Here is a 17,667-nt window from a genome sequence, read left to right as displayed (position 1 = left end):
GGACTCTATTTGTAGGCAGTGAATGTCGTTCTTCATGTGGGAACCTCTCCACTGTTCAAACGTCTGCTCGGACAGCTGCGTGCTGCTGCAGGAAAAACAGCAAACCCTTCTAGAGAAGTATGGCACATACCATTTATTCCTTTGTTATCTTAACTGTGTGCTTAGCATCACTGTCCTGTTGGAGGATGAACATTTGCCCCAGTCTGAGGTCCATAGTGCCCTTGAGCAGGTTATCATCAATGATTTTGAAGTATGGTGCTGCATTCCTCTTTCCCTGAACGTTGAGCCATTTCCCAGTTCCTGCTGCCAAAAAACATCCCTACAGTGTAATCCTGCCCCCACCGTGCTTCTCTGTAGTGATGGTACTGGCCAGGTGATGAGCGGTTCAGAGACCTCAACCGCTCATCACATGACAGACTAGTGTGCTGGGATGCATCATCAGTGATGTAACATGAGGTCATCACAGGTTTTAAACCTCTCAACATGACACCCTCTCTCACCTGGGATTAATTAGACTCCCAGCTGCAGTCGTTCACGGATCTGCCTTCTTGATCCAGAGACACCTTGTGGCTTTCTCTGCTGCCTCAGTACCTGATCTAATGCCCCTCCTTTCATCCTGTCCAGTGATGCCTGGCAGTAGAAGCAGAGTGAACACCTTACAAATCCTGGGCATCCCACCTCTGCATGCTCGCAGGAAGATCGTCCACCTGTCCCTTCTACTATGCACACTTTCCCTCGTTTGCCTCATTTATGTGCTCTGCAGGACATACTTTTAATTCCAGCACGATCAAATATATGTAAAAAAAAAAAAAAATGACTATGATTTGCATAGCAGCAATCCTAACCCTTTAACATCTGTCTTGTGTGAAAAATGTCAGTGATGGAAGCTGTAAAGCTAGTCTATAAAAGGAGTTTTTAAAAGTGTCGCAGTGAAATGTAGTGGCAGTTGCCAAAAATGGCAATATTCAAGTAAAGTCAAAGTTCCTTTCCACATTTAACTCGCTGTATTATGCACTATAACTCACCTATGCTTAAAGCCCGATTTAAAGGAAAACTCGAAGGATCAAATAAAGTGAATATTTCGTCTCATTAGTGTAAAAGTGTTCCTGTTGTTTGCTGGGCTGTGGATGTTGAAGTCCAAATATGTACAGCTGAGGGACAGCAAAGAGGGAAACTGTGATGGTCAACGATGTTTTAATGTTTTTGAAGCTAACAGTGAAGCAGTAACAGGACAACAGTGAACACATCCCACACGTCTCCTTTGAACTCTGAAGAGAGAAGCGGGCTGTTGGAGACATCACAGCTTCATTTTGAACTTTGTCCTGTGCCCCCCTCCCCCCGACACCACCACTTTTCTACACTATTCCCTTTCAGACATCAGTAGATCATCTTGGCCAAGCAAGAAAAGGGAACTTGCACCTCAGCTGAAGCTGGATTAGAAACTGCTGCTGAGACCTTTTTTTGTAATCCTCTGGAGAAGATGCAGACGTAGCCCTCACAGCACACAGTGTCAAATCATGCAAGATTTCTCCATGATTCACTTTTTAAGACAAAGAAATATTCATGATTCTTCTCTTTTCTTTGTATGCACCTGCTTGCAAGTAAAGTCTGTAGATAAGATATCTACTCAGAGGTGGGGGGGTCTATTTAAGCCAAAGCACTGAGTGTTCAGCTGAGAGCTGGACCTCCTCCTCAGCTAGAGCCACTCACATCACTGTTAGACATTGACAGCACTGAAGCAACAGCAAGGCAAAGCTCGTTTTCTTCATTCATTCTTTTCAAAACAAACTAAATACTAAATTAACAGCGGACTATTCATCCATGGCATCACATTCTCAGTAATGTTGCACATCATCTCCACAGCCTGTGTTCAGCCTCAACTGTGCAAAATCTCATCCGTCATCTCTCTGCTACAGGATGCATCCCTGCTTTTCTTCACACCACTGTTACGCAGCATCTCTTCAAGTGGTCAGTTCACAGAAAATACTGCATTAACCATTTCTCCTTTACCTGACAGACTGCTTTAGTGAAACAAGGGTCCATGTGTAATGTTAGAATTGCACTAATGAAAAAATCCCATCCAGAGAAGCTGGTGATTCCCAACCTGTGGATTGACTAAATATTAGACTGAAAGCATCTGAAGTGGAAGGCTTTACAGGATCACAGGTACATAAACAGAGCAGTGAACAAGTGCTTGCCCCGTTCTTGATATAGACATTATATTTTGCATATTTGTCTCACTTTCAGGTCATCATAGAAATGTTAATACACAGAGATAACCAGAACAAGCTCTAAATGTAGCTTTTAAATTATGATTAAGGGAACAAAGTTATCCAAACCTACCTGGCCTAACATCTAATAACTGGTTGAGTATGGAGGAATTTTGGCAGAAAATGTCTGAAATGAGCAGCACTGGCAGGGTATTGGGCATGAACAGCCTAAGGTCATGGACTTGCTGGTATATTTTAGATTGCGTTGTCCTGCTGTGTAACCCAAGCACGCTCGAGCTGCACGTCACAAAAGTTTTCCTTCAGGATTTTCTGGTTGAGAGCAGAATTAATTTTTCCATCCAGATCCTTAATCAGCCAAGCAGCCCCGGCCCACTCCCACTCCCACCACCGTGCCCAACTCTTGGTATGATGTTATTTTATACAGGCTGTTTATGTTTGTTTCCTTTTTCAAACAGGGCCAGGTAGGTTCAGGTACATTTTTCCCTCAACGAAAATCACAAATCAATTAAAAACGTATGTTATCTCATTTTAAATGTTGTCTGATGATCTTAATCACTGCAGTGTGACAAACATGCATGAAATGAAGAAATCAGAAGGAGGCAAATACTTTGTCACAGCACTGTAGCTCACTCCAAATATACAGAAAAAAAATCCAAACAGGTTTACAATGGACCAATTAGGTGTTCAACTGTTTTCTTTTCTCATGTCAGTGAGAGCCAAACTCATTAACATGATCACGCACACAGCTCTGGCTACACACCTGCTGGTTAAACCATTTGTGACAGGCAGAAGAAAGTTGGCTTTAAGTGAGGCAGAGGCACTAAAAGAGCTGTTTTCAGATAGACACTGACTTGAGTGGCTGCCCCAAGCCTCAGGATAAGATCAATAAGGATTATTTAGAACTGAGAATAATGAAAAAATACAATATTACAGTCTAAAAATAAGAATATGTTCCTTTAAAGCCCTTTCGATACAAAGTATGTAATGGCCATTACATACTTTGTCCACTAGAGAGCCTAAGTGAGCTTTAAAATACCAACATGGCAGCTGTAGAGCTGGTGTCCTGCAGGCTTTAGAGATCACCCTGGGTCAACACACCTGAATCAAATGATTAGTTCATTGTCAGGCCTCTGGAGAACTTTTTAATTTAGCCATTTAAACCAGTCATGTTGGATGAAGGACACATTTAAAACCTGCAGGACGCCAGCCCTCGAGGCCTGGAGTTCCCCACCCCTGCTATAGAGCCAAGATGTCAAGTATAACTGAAAACCAGCACCCTTCTAAGCATGACCGCTGAGCTTTTAAATAAAGCAACAGATGAGATTCTGGACAGTGAGACTCTGAACGATGGGCCAGTAACAGAAAAACATTCAGGAACTTTTCTTTAATGGGATTTTCTGACAGGAGGGTGTGAAGCAGAGAGGCCACATGCACAATAATCAGGCTGCTACACAAACACGCACACAAGCACACAATATTGGTCCCCACTGTAGCGCCGTTAAGGATATAATAGTTTATTTAGCACTTAAAAATATGGGTCCGTCTACAGACAGATAACTGCAAGCTGGTGTAAGGCTGGTAGTCATCGGTGGAGCACTTGGGCACCCAGAGTTGTGTGTTACACTCACTCACTCACACATACAGCCTCAAGATGAACAAAGCGAGGCTTCGGAGCCTTTGCACATGTAGCAGCTTCCTCTTTGCCCTCCCATCCGTGTCCCTTGTTATTATAGTGTTGAGCCAATTCAGTAAGAAAACATAAACAAAGGGCTACATAAACATATATGTTTGCATATAAATTATTGGCATTTTAATGATGCTATGTCAGTACTAAGCTGGGAAAAAAAAGACCTGTGAAAACCTGTTGTGTGTAAAAACCACACCTGGTGTTATCACATTCTCCTCCACGCAACTTTGAGGGTTCACGTTCAGTTATTTGCAAAGAAAAAAAAAAAAAAAAATACAACAACAAAAAGCCTTCAAATAAAACTCAAGTGCACAATCTGTATTTTCTTTAACTGTACAAGTGTCAAAAATATCCAACTATTTCCAGCTGTGATCTGCCAAGTGATGATGCTGATGAATGTGCAGGTATTCCACAGATGCTGTCGTGCAGCTCTTGAGAACACAGGTTCTGTTCTGTGATGACGCTCCCGGAGATCTGAGCTACACTGGTACGGTACAAAAGCAAAAACTGCTGTCCAGGAAGAAAAAGGCGAGTGAGATGAGAGGCGAGGAGGTCGTGCGTCATCCTTATAGACGTCTGCCATTTCTTTTCGAGTCCCCAGTCTCAGGCATGTGTCCTCTTTCTGTTGGAGAAATGCAGTGACTGCATCTTGGTGGTGAGAGTGTGTTGATGAGGTTTGATAAGTGTCTTCTCTATTTATTCTTTTTTTTATTCCATGAAAACGTGTATGTCTGTGTGTGTGTACTGGCAGCATATGAAGTCAACCAAGCTGCCGAAGATGTTTGAATTTGCTGTGTTACTAATCGGTGTGAAACTGAAGCATCACATTTTGGGCTCAAATCATGTCCACACCAGGCTAAAACCCACCCATTTGTCTCTTTTCCCCCCCTCTCTTCTCCTTCTCATTCTGCCAACCAATCAGCCAAGACAGGGGCGGGTGGGGCCTAGGCTCTGGGCCAATAGGAAAGCTTGTACCACCTCCTGGGTCTGCTGGGGTGTAGTGTTGACGTCCTCCAGGGCATCCGCCACTGCAAACTGCCGGTCCCTCAGCCGGTTCCAGTTGGACAGTACGTTGTGGTATTCGAACACCTTCTCGTAGTTTCCCACTGAGTTGTAGAGTTTGATCAGGCCTCGGTAGTCGTACTCCAGCCCACTGTAACCCTCACCAAACAGCTTTTTACCTGTGAAGACGGAAACATCACAGACCATGTTTCATTCAGTCTCTTTGACTCAAGCCCCATTTTTGAGAATATTTTACCCTCTTCCATTGTAGCGTAGTAAAGTCAGGTTTGGGACTGGTTAATGTCAGCTCTACATAAATGATTACATATCAATAACAGCAAGACTTGACAATTAACTGAGAAATAGGTTGAGTATGAAGCATCTCAGTACAACATGTTCTGTGATGCCCAATATTAGAGTTCACCAAAGGAAACTTGCTGAGTTGACGCAACATTACGACTCAGGCCTCATTTACGGTGACACTAAAAAACATGGACGTGAGGTTGTTCTGCTCTTACTGACCGATAGCGATGGAGCGCAGGTAGAGCCTCTCTGCATCTTCGTACTGGTTCATGTCATAGTTGTAGAGGGAGGCCAGGTGACCCACAGACAGAGCCACCTCATAGTCCTCGTGGCCCAGTAGCTGCTCCTTAATCTGGATGGCTTTGATGTGCATCTCCTCTGCCTCCTGGTTACACAAATACATGTGCAAGACAAAGAGATATGAATCACAAACAGAGACAAAATTCAAAGGCAATATTTATTTGGTTTCCATGGCTTTTCCAATAAATCAAACATCCAGCTACGTTTCCACTGGAGAAAAAAAAAAAAGAAAAAAAAAAGTGGTTCAGTGCCTGTAAGTGTTGTAATTGGGTCAAAGTAAAGTTGTTACATTACACTCTGTGAAAGTTATGGTGTTTATCGTTTTGCCTTTCACACTTAAATTGTTTTCCAGTCCATTTCCAATGGACTAAAAAGAATCATGTGTAGTGCCAAGTCAGTCTCTCATTAACAGCAGGATATTAGATACTTGCCCAAAGTCATTTCAGCTGCAGAGCAGAACTTCTACAGGATTACTTTTAACCTCCACTCTGCCTTTTTATAGGCCAAACACAGCATCTAACATATGTAATCTTTATAAATGTGCACCACTCTGATATTTGTGTCATCGCAGCCAACTGCAAAGAGAATATTTCACATCTCATCATTTCTGGCTTTAAATAGCAAACACCATTCAGTCTGCCACTCTTACCTATCACAGAGCAGGACTTCTGCAATGTAACTCTGATCGGCTCAAAGACTAATCAGAGTGGTGAACAGTGGTTTGTGCTTGTAGACCCACATTGTGACTCACTCTCACACAAACGCTCATCTGTTAATCAAGATGAGGTGAATATTGAGTACCTGTTCTCTGCTGTTGACCTTTTCTTACACTATGAGATTATTTTTACCACAAGGCAGCACAACTGGCACACCCTGGGATGGTTTATGCCCTAAATTTCAATTATTGTGTAAAATATTACAAACCACACATGTCCTCCTCACTTTAAACTTCCTCATGGACTGGTAGAGTCGTCCGAGGTTGCCATAGTGTTTGGCTGTCTGTACGTTGAACTCTCCGAAAGCCTTCTTGGCCAGCTGCAGTGAGGAGAGGTGCAGGTCATGAGCCTCCTGCAGGAGGCGCTCTTCCGTCTCTTTATTGTGGCAGTCGATGGCAATTTCTTCCAGAATCAGGGCTGTTGGGGAAAAACAAGCAAACACGGATACAGTCTATAAGACATAACATACAGCTTCAAACAGATACAGCATTGTGCAAAAGTCTTGAGCTATCCCTAATTTCTTATGTTTCAAAGGATTCAGACTCCCCTGTAAAGTGGTCTTAATCAATAATTCTCCAGGCGTCCTGAAGCTCTTTCAAACTGTTTCTGTTTGGGCATCGGCTGCTTTTTCACTCACTTTGAGTGCACTCCTTGTACCTGCATGTTTTTTAATCTGTCAAACCACAAAACTTTGACCTACGAATAGACAACTTAGCAAAGAGCCAGTTTTAAATGATTCTTTCAAGGTACTTTATTACAAGCAGCCAGTAACACACACGAGCATAATACTACTCTCCACTTTGCCTGCCTTACCTTTGACTCTCTTAGAGGAGGCCAGCAGAAGATGGTCCTCAGGCAGAATGTGAGTTATGATGTCTATGGCACGTTCTGCATGGAATCTGAGGGACAAACACAGCACTCAGTCGTGTAACTCAGACTTGGCTGGAAACTCTATATATTGGGGACAAACACTTCCAAGAATATCAAGCATTCCCATTGAACAAAGTTGTTTTGCAGCTCATACGGTCCAAAAGTGGATCAAAGGTCTCACCATTAGGCAATGCTGAATCACGGCCTTTGTATACACGAGGAGCATCACATGATTAATCACACAAACAAACAGGCATCATCTTTAAGTCTGCCCATGTGTACAGTTAAACATTTGATATGTGCAGCTGCATACACATTACCCAAATACCAGAGTCTGAGTTTTGGAGTTGGACTACATTTACAAAGCAGCTCATGAGGAATGTAATTAGCCGAGTTTAGAAGATGCACTCACAGAGCATTGTCAAATTTCCCAGAGCTGTACTGGTGCACATATGAGGAGTAGGCCAGGTCTTCATGGGCTGTGGCAACATGGATGTTCTTCCCCCCAAAGACAGATTGTCGGATATCCAGAGCTGTCTGGGATTTGTACATCAGACAAGATTTAATTAAATAAAACCACTGAAAACTAGAGCATACTCCTGTAGCACACATCGCTCTACGTACCTGGTAAATAGCAACCGATTGGCATATGTTGTCCACATTTAATAAGTAAAATCCATAATCTAGCAGCGTGTCGGAGTACTTGGGATGCTTGTGTCCAAAATGTTCTCTGTAAGACACAATATTTTCAGTCAGAAACTGCGATGCTAGAAAGAACCCTGTCGAGTCTTCATTACACCCAGCGGGTTACCTTGCTAGAAACACTGCATGTTTGATCAGCTGCTCTGCTTTTCTGAACTCTCTTTTCACCACGCAGGCCTGCAGGGAAGAGACAATCCAAAGTTCACACGTGTGTCTGGAATACTAGTGTAAAAATTCAGACAAAGACTAATCTGAGCGATAAACACATAAAACCAAGATGGAGGTACAAATGATCTGAGTGTTACCTTGGATGCCTGGCGAAGGACATCAACCACTACTTTGACAGGCAGCCCTGGAGTAATTTCCTTCATAGCCTCTATACACCACCTGTACGCCTGAGAGACAAGGTCATTGCAGACAGAAAGGAGTTTCAGTTGTCTCAGTATCAACACTGTAAAGCACCATCAGTGGTCAAACCTACACACCTCGTCATAGTGGCTTTTGGCAAAGAGCAAGGCACAGAGCTCGCCGTACAGCGCTGCCTTGTTGGCCTGGTGGCCATGTTTGGCTAGTTTGTCCATGTAAGACTGAGCAAGCTTGAAGGTCTCCTCCCCCAGGTGGTACTTGCAGTTGCCATTACGGACATGAAGCAGCCTGAGGAGAGAAGAGAGGGACGCTTCAGTCACAGTCTCAGGCTAAGACTTGACAGAAGTCTGTGTTGGTCTGTCTTATCTGCTGTATTACTGCATAACTGTCAATTTAAAAACAACAAAAGCTATGGAAGGAAACTGCTGCACCGGTTTCACCGAAAATAATTTTATTCAGTTTTCCACAATTTGCAACATATATGTTTGTGTATGCATGTATGAGAGAAGTCGCTCAGGATGCATGTCACCACTGCTACCGTCTCCTGGATTCCTCAGTTTGTACGGATGGTGAACACCCTCTTTAATGTGGTGTTAGTACTACTGGGGCACCACACAGGACAGTCCTGTTGATTTTCTACACTATAGATTTCCAGTGTAACAGGGAATGGTGCCACGTGCAGATGCTCTCTAACGACACTGCGGTGCTTGGGTGTATTAGGGGTGGGCAGGAGTCGGAGTACAGGTGCCGGTGAGACGTTTTGTGGAATGGTCCAGCAAAAATCTCCTCTTCCTGAACGTCCGCAGGACAAAGAGATGGTTGCTGACTTCCATAGTTCACTTAAATGACTGGACACTGAACTGAGAACCCAACAGTGATGCTGTGTACAACAGGAGGATGAGCAGTCTCTACTTTCTCAGGATGCTGGTAGACATGCCAGCAGGATCAACAAACTAATCCACAAGGCTGGAATCGTCATTGGGCAGCGTGTGACAGGCGGTCACTGAACAAACCGCTCTCCATCACGGACAACCCATCACACCAACTCTGTTCCACACTACAGAGACAGCAGAGCTCATTATCCCCCAGCTTATTTAAGCTGCCATAAGTAACACTTCAAGAAATCTTACCTAGCATTCTCTATAAAACTGTACACCAGCTTTCACGTTTGTGCCAGGTCAACACACCTGTCAGGACCAAAGATTCTACAGAAACATGTGTATCAAACCTTTTTTGGCTGCTGTTTCTTAGATCTACAGTGTGCAGTTTATTCATTAATACCATTTGCTAGGATTCATTTACATACAAGGCCTTAAATATGGGCCCATGGTACTTTTAACAATGTTGCTTTTTTAGTTTATAACAGTGTCATGGAGTAACAACACTGTAAGACAGCTGCTATTTCCACTCAGAAGGAAAGCTTAACAGTTTGTTATGAGATACAGTTTCTGTGTTTTATCTGTTTCCATCTGATTAGAATCAAATCATAAAAAAATGAAACGGTAGATTGTATAACAGCTCTTCATATTAATCACTCAGTGGCTATTATTCACGACTAACATTTCAAGCTGTGCTGTCAGACGCCTAAGTGTTCTGGAAGAAAACACATGTTGTGTAACATCATATCCGGCACATCTAACAATTATGCTATTGTAACTATAGGACACAGAGTTACTTGGTGAATAAAAGCAGCTCTCTGAGACTGACCTGACACAGCATTCCACAGCCCGGTAGCAGTGGAGGACCTCACTGTGGAGCGTGCACAGCTGCAGGCACGACAGAAACACTTTCTCTGCATCTCCATACCAGCCCGCATCAGACAAGAAGCCACCTACAAACAGAAACATGACAGTCATCTGGCTAACACGGTCTCAGCTATGGTGTTGCTGGTCATAGCACAAGAGTCTTAAGAAAACCAAACTCTGACTGTAAGTTTGGTCGCTTAGAAAGAAATGAGCAGTCTCTAAGTTTTAAGCCACAGAGAATATCAACCCAAAATCCAGAAAAATACATTATGTAAACGTTAATGACATGCAAATCAGTTTCTAAGTGAAATAAATATTTAGTATTTTGGTGGAGAAACCCTTGTTGGGAAGAACGGCAGTGAGATGTTTCTTGTAGTGATTTTGGCCCATTGCTCTTTACAGAAACTCTAAAACCTGGCTGTTGCTTGGCAACTTGAGGTTTCAGCTCACTCCACAAATTTCATATATGAATGCCAAGCTTCTTCTTAGCTACTCCTTTGTTGCCTTGCTGGTATGTTTTGGGTTAATGTCATGCTGGAAGACTTTTGGTCTTTGGTGGAGAAACTGGAAAGGAAGAAACTGATTCTGTGGACAGGTGTGCTTTATACACATAATGAGTTAAGATAGGGAGTATCTGGAATTCACTGACTAATGTGGCAGAGAGTACAAACTGTGGGAGCTAGAACTCTGGCTGGGTTGTAGGAGATCAAATATTAAATTATCTCACTGACATGACAATTATTATAATAACATATTATCATAATACATATGGCCCACATTATATGTTGTTTATATTGTACGCCATCACCTTTATCTACCACCTAACATAAGGATAGCTCTGCACCTCCATCCCACACAGTGCTTATCTGAAGCCTCCTCTGCCCAGCCCTGACATTTACCCAGCACAAAGCCAAACTGGATGGCCTTCTCTTTGACGTGGGCGTCAGACTCAGCAATGTAGGAGCAGCGGCGGCTGAAGGAGTTTGCCAGAACTGAGGCTACTTTCACACCATGGTCCATCAGGGCCTGGAAACAGTGGTGCAGGAGGTGTCTGCAGTGATGAGGTCAAAGGGAGACATCAGGTCAACAGTCAAATTGCAGGAAACAAAAAAAAAATCCAGTCCACAAGCAGCTTTTAGCATAAACAGATTCTTATCAGACATGGCTGTAGACAGCATGGCACCATCCCTACTGTACACAACACCTGGCGCAGTTAATTAGCAGTGTGTTCATTTATCACAAAAGGGACCGTCAATAAATGAACAACAGATCAGTGTACGCAGTTGATGTCCTCGTCATACAGAAGGGATCTCATTTCCATATATGGGCATTCCTCAGTCTAAAGAAGATTCACATGTAACTATGTCTACGATGATAGATGTCAAATGTGTTTTCAACGATCTACAAACAAGACCTTAAATTCTCTTGTTAGAAATTATATGACAGAAGCAAACAAAATATTAGAGTTTTGGTTGATGGACATTGCTTCCTTTCTCTCTGTTCCAGCATAATGAGCGTGATTCACACCTATCAATCTGCCTAACACTACATTTAACAGAGTGGACAAAAGAGTTTCAAAATTCAAATAGACAAGAAAAAGACCTAATAACAGATTTTTCTGGTTACCTAAAAACATGTTTAACATCATTAAGGGCACCCGACTAAACATATGCTTGGTTCCATGGTAAAAACTGGTTCCATCCACTGTAAAAAAAAAAATGAGGATTCCAGTATTAACAAATGAAAATGCAAGTTTGGTGAATGATGACCACAGACGGCATTCACCAAACTCCAAATTGAATACCATCTGTACTGATGACAAAGTGGCTCAAGCTGATTTAAATGAGTCTTTTCTACCCTCCTAAATTTAAAGTTTAACATCACGATGTACAGTGACATATACTTGTATGCTTCCTCTGTTTAGTAGCCAAAAGGTATCCAAAGGTTAGGAATATTAATATTCCTCGTTTCACTGGATTAAGATGGAAGCTCTGCTTTTCATTTAACGTGTTGCCATGGTGAATAGCGCTATCAAAGCTCCATTGAAGGTGGCTTTCTTTCCCTATTCACACACACTAAACTCAAGGTGAAAGTACTCGGAGTTAACTGATGTCAAAGGTAATCAACTTGCAGTTTATGGTTAATCGCAGACTTTGCTGAACCTGCTCAGGACTGCAGTGGATGTGTGAAAACTCCTTTAGGAGAGTGATGTGCACAGTTTAGCCCCATTATGTTCTTACCTTTTGTCTGAAGCCCGCAGCACTTTAGCAAACACCTCCAGCTCACAGAACTCTCCCCCCAGCTGGCAGAGTCGGCCCTGCTGGTAGAGCTGAGAGCACAGCACAGTGGGGTGAGAAATGAGATTCAGTAACAATACAACAGATGTCATCTCTATAGGTAACAAGTCTAATTTCTTAATGTGCAGTGTAACCAATGTTTCAGCTGCAGGTAAATCACAGTCTAACCTGTAACTACAGGAGTGAAGCTGACCATTTTCTACTCTGCTTTAAGTGATGCAACCAATGTTGTCTGCTGAACAGGAGTTCAAACAAAAAAAATTGCCGATGTCTGGTCTGTCATCAAAATGCACTCAGCTGGAAACTGTTATACTGAGCCAGGATTATGCTTGTTTATGGACATCCACGTGGGCTGCTGTGGACCCCACCCCACCCTCCAACTCTGCTTGCCTGGAATGTCCATTCAAAGCATCACAATCACTTCTGATAAGAAAATCAACACCACTCACGTCCAAATGGACCCTCATACACTTGTGGATGCAGACATCCGTATAATCCTCGACACGAATGGCTCACCATAGTAGTGTTCGTGACGGAAACTATTAATCACAGATGTCTCTCTCCAAGGTTCTTACATAAAATCTCACCTAATGAAAACTTGTAATGCAGCCATTATGTGCCACCATTTCATAATACTTGTAAAAACACAGTGACAATTATCTAGAACAGTGCTTGAAATTCTACCATGAACTCCACAGATGTTCATGTTGCCCTCGGGATGATTTGGCACACGTTTGGTAAAGACGTGTCACCTAACATCAGAAGGTTAATATTTGAATTTCTCCAGTATTACTAATGACATTCAGATCAGTGTCTGCGCTGGTGAATTCACCGTGTGAATAACCTATGCTATGTTTCAGCAAACTGCTGAAACTGAAATGAACCTCTACAGTGCACACAGAACAGTACCACAGCACTCTGCTTTTAGATGCTAGATTGTGTTTGATGAAAACTGTCACTTTTGTTACAGCTATACCTTCAATTTATTGTAATGACTTAAAGTCGTGGCAGCATTTTCACATGAATTAGTCTAAAGCAGACTTAGAGCACACTGAGCAAAACTCCAGTATATCGTATCAAAAACACATCAGCAAAATGGGTAAACCAGCACTTGTGTTATTTTGCTTTCCTAATCATGTTAGGGGGCACTGAGCACATGGAGTCCATGCCCCAGACTTCATGTCAGTGTGTTTCTCCTGGGAACTGGGGCATCTGAGCTCTAAGGGAAAACCCCTTTCGGTTTATTTACAGAAAATATTTATTCATGCTTTTACTGGATTTGCACCAGAGTCATTATATAAAAGGCGAAAATGTTAACAAAAGAGTAAAAAAGTAACAAAATCACATGCATTTGTAGCAGAAGAAAAACTTGCAGGGAAAAACAAAGCTAGTTTTTACTGGGTTTATGTCACAGTGACCACTGAAATGTACAGATGGTGCAGACCACTCAAAATTTTGTTGTACATGTACAATGACAATAAAAGGCTATTCTATCCTAAACTTATAATTCTCTCCCCATTCAAGTCTGTATGGGTTTTAAAGTAACTGCCCAGCAGCGTTTCAAGATCGCTTCTATGTTTAATGTTGCTTCTAAAATGACTTTGGTTTGTGCCCACTAGGACAATAAACATCTATTTTTTAAATGTTAATGAATCCATACAAACACAATTGGAAATTCTCGCTTTTTCCCCTTTTCTACTAAGTGCAAAGACGAGCTGTCTGACAGCTTAGTTTCATTCACAACTGTTGGAAAAGAGAGAATTTATAATAAGTTTTTATTCCTTACTACTGGACCACTGTCTAATGAAAGTTTTATGTGACCTTGACCCTTGTTTTTCAAGAAAGACTCCATCTGGAACCTGCAGCACAAAGTAAGTTTAACACACTCAGCATATCATTTCTTTATCTGAACCTTTAAGCACTTTGGTCAGCAAGACTGCAAAAGCACCATTTTAGTTTGTTTTCCAGCTGTTGTAGTGCTGTTGGTTTGAGAGAAAAAGCTCAGAATAAATAAATAAAACAGAATTTAAACCACTGCTTGCAAATTTAATATAATAAGGTCAACAAGTACAAAGAGGAGGCTTTTTTTAAGAGAATAATTTAATGTTAAAATTATCTGCAACCAACAAAATAACACCTAATAATAATCAAGGAACACAGAATATGAATATTTATTCATAAAGAATATTTCCCCTTACTACCTCTCATCGGGGAAAAACAAACTGACACTACTAAAAAACTTCAAACCCTTTTACTATCCAAAGGGATCTTCCAGGAAACACCATTTTCCTAAACACTGATTGGTCAGTAGGCAGTGTTTTGAATTTCCAGTGACTGCTCTATAAATCATCAGAACACTTGAGAAACCCACAATGCCCAATTTCTTCCTGACTTAGCCTTAAGATACGTGGAGTAAAACTAATTATTTTTCCATCTGTGTCTTAAGACACGGAGAGAGGCGCACATTAACAGAGCGATGGGACTTCTTGGATCAAAGTTACCAAGTTGCCCCAGTTCTTAGCTCCATTGGCCCCCTGTCTTAATGCATGTGAAATGTGAAGCTCTATTTTTGTTTGTTTGTTTTGGGGGTTTTTTTTGGGGGGGGGGATAAAATGCAGTTTGCTGCTTAACAACAGCATATTGGGATTGCTAATCTGCCACAGAATGTTCCCATTAGCTTAGATGTCTGTCTAATGTTTGAAGTTTTGAGTGCGATCATAACAGAATATGGTAGATTTTAGCATTTTTGGTCAAAATATATATGTATTTTTAAGACAGGCTGACCAGTGACAGCCTCAATGGCTGCAGCACCTGCCAGTAACATGAACTACAACCATACCAAGCTGGATGTGAAATCTCGTCTCTCAGGAAAATCAAGATCGATCCAAGATAAAGGCCTTTTTGCCTGTAACTATTATTCTACAATACTTCTTGCACTGATGATTTTGTTCCAATATCAGAAATGATGTGAATATGGACAGCAGCACACTAACCTGTTGTCTGTCATACTTATAAAACAAACTAGATCACTTCGTTTACTTGGGCTAATAAAGCTAAGAGGCTTGAATACACTGAGTGCACTATGGCCTATTTAGTTAATCTAAAAATGTTGCGCAGATTTCCCTCAATCGCTGCATCCAATCGATTGGCTGAAAACTGTTTTCAGTCGACTATGATTTTCTTCGGTTGTCTACAGGCCTACTGTGATATTTGGTGATGTTTACAGGAATCTGCAAATGGTTTTTGGCTATACTTGCATTCTTAAGTGTACCGAGATTTACTAATGTGTAAAAAAATCTGTAAATATGTAGCTAGAGAGAAATGGCTGAGAAGTCTGAAATCTTTCCTTCAACAGCTGGAAATGATGACAAGTTGTTGTTATTGCAGTCACAATCAGTTATTTAGACAGGCCTCTCAGTTTGATAGATTGCTGTTATACTACATTTTTTATATTTACAACACAAACCAAATGACATGCAACTACAAACAAAATCTCCAAACACATTTGCACATATTTGTGGCTACAATATTAGCCCCAAAGAGAACACTCAAAGGATTTTTAAACTTCTCATGCAATTTGTTTTAACATATGGTGTTACTTTTATTATTACTAAATAGTTAGCATACCATGACTGGGTGGACTAAAGGTTTTTTCGTCAATATATTAGTTACACATCAGGTATACATCATTAAAGAATCTAAAGATGCACGCGTAGATTAAGCAAATATCAGATCCTAGTGTACATTTTAAGGGCATCTGTAATTATCTGGTGGGTGCAGATCGAGTAACTGTGAAACATGCTGTAATCGTGACCTTCATGTTTTTAAAATTCTTCCTCTGTCTGTGACGCCTGACCTCCTCGGTGTGACAGTGACACTTAACCAACTACACGTATCAGAAGGAAAGAATCGCTGTCAAGGTTACAGTGTTTTAATATCACTGTCCGTCTTTATGGAAAGCTGATGGTGATTGTTTGTAAAAGCACACATATGTTGTAAGCGATGCGCTTTATATGTGAGAAAGGCTAACGTCACTTTAGCCAAAGTGGGTCAGACCTGGACATGACAACACAAAAAACACTACACATCACGGAACCAGTTCATTTAAATGGTTACTTGGGTAATTAGCGACAGTCTCGATGCAGTTTAATAATTCGCTTCAACACACGACTGTCATACTGACACACTGGCTTTCTGTAATGTCGAGAACGGTTGAAGCTGGATAACTTGTTCGTTAGCCAAATCAGACCTCCTGAGGAGGAATTTTCGATAGCTAGTCTAACGTTACCGACATTTCGCTAACGTTAGCAAGCAGTGTTAGCAGCCGACTACAGAAACTCGCACAGGATGTTAGCTGTCACATCATTGAGAGCCTCCTTACTGCTAAATCCTACCTTATAATAGACGTCGAACTGTATGTTTTCTGGGAGGGACCGTATGTCCCTTCTTGACCGGCTGTAGTTGTCCACCACAGCCGAGATAGCAGTGTTGTACAGCGTTTCTGGGATCCATTCGAGCTCCACCGCAGCCATGTTGTTTTCCCTCTCCAAAAAAGCCCCAGAAGCTACAGCCCTCCCCAACTCTCCTTACATTCACTACCTTACCACGATTAAAGCCCCTCTTCTGCGAGTCCTCATGCAACATTCGCTCCGTATTGACACTACAAATATTATTGTTGCAGACAAGTCAGTGTCTCGATTTAAAAAACCGCTGTTTCACTTCCATCCTTCTCTTTCATCTCCGACTACTCGTCGACCCTACAGCAGTTCCGTGCCCCCGTCCCGACGCACACACTCACGGGCGCTGACGCAATGACGTCATTGTGCAGTCGCTGCTGAACCAACAGGCTTTATACTCCAAGTAAAAAGTCACACTTCACATAAACAAAGTAAAAAGATTATTTTACTGACGATTGCCCACTTAAGCAACGTACCAACCACATCGTCCCAAACCCACTCGTCTTTCCGTGAAGAAACGTGCTCCTTATTTGGCAGATAACAAACGCATATAATAACAAATGGCAACAGAAAAGTACGGAGCCCCTCTGATGACACGGTCCAAAAAATAAATAAATTGTGGCCACAAAATACTATTTCGAGGGCACGAAATAGGTGTGGGCACGAAACACTTGACCGATAACCGTGATCCTTCCCAGGCCCTTGCAGTTGGTTGACAATAAAATCTATCCCAGCGTCCAGGTCGTACTTATGTCTGTAAAGCAACTGGGCTCTCAATATCCTGTTTAAATGTCTCTCCGTAATAATGGTTCCTTGCATTGCCAGGCTTTTCAAAATGTATTTGTAGCTCATTCCCAGCCTAAAATAAAACTCGATCATACTGTCTCTGTCCATGGTGTATAGGTTTAGCCTACTCTTATGCTTATGTCTCCACGCAGCTGTCCAGGAGTTGTATCAATATGATGTGCGCACGTTATCTATTTCGTTGCCA

At 41.9% G+C, this 17,667-nt stretch overlaps 1 protein-coding gene across 1 annotated transcript; it reads right to left on the bottom strand.

The window, feature by feature from the left end:
* Window positions 1-1,175: 1,175 nt before the first annotated feature.
* On the bottom strand, window positions 1,176-17,039 carry appbp2 (amyloid beta precursor protein (cytoplasmic tail) binding protein 2). Its single transcript, XM_031728571.2, has 13 exons — window positions 16,614-17,039; window positions 12,163-12,251; window positions 10,822-10,973; window positions 9,885-10,008; window positions 8,297-8,465; window positions 8,117-8,206; window positions 7,921-7,988; window positions 7,734-7,839; window positions 7,522-7,646; window positions 7,053-7,138; window positions 6,466-6,656; window positions 5,443-5,608; window positions 1,176-5,099 (listed from the first exon to the last, which is right to left on the bottom strand). Exons 1-13 carry the CDS (start codon window positions 16,749-16,751, stop codon window positions 4,837-4,839), a joined length of 1,767 nt encoding a protein of 588 aa, XP_031584431.1. The 5' UTR covers window positions 16,752-17,039; the 3' UTR covers window positions 1,176-4,836.
* Window positions 17,040-17,667: the final 628 nt, after the last annotated feature.

The sequence above is a fragment of the Oreochromis aureus genome, linkage group 14, assembly GCF_013358895.1.
Source record: "Oreochromis aureus strain Israel breed Guangdong linkage group 14, ZZ_aureus, whole genome shotgun sequence".
NCBI classification, from domain to species: Eukaryota; Metazoa; Chordata; class Actinopteri; order Cichliformes; family Cichlidae; genus Oreochromis; species Oreochromis aureus.
Note: the sequence above shows the minus strand (reverse complement) of the source record. Positions and strands in the feature narration are given on the sequence as shown.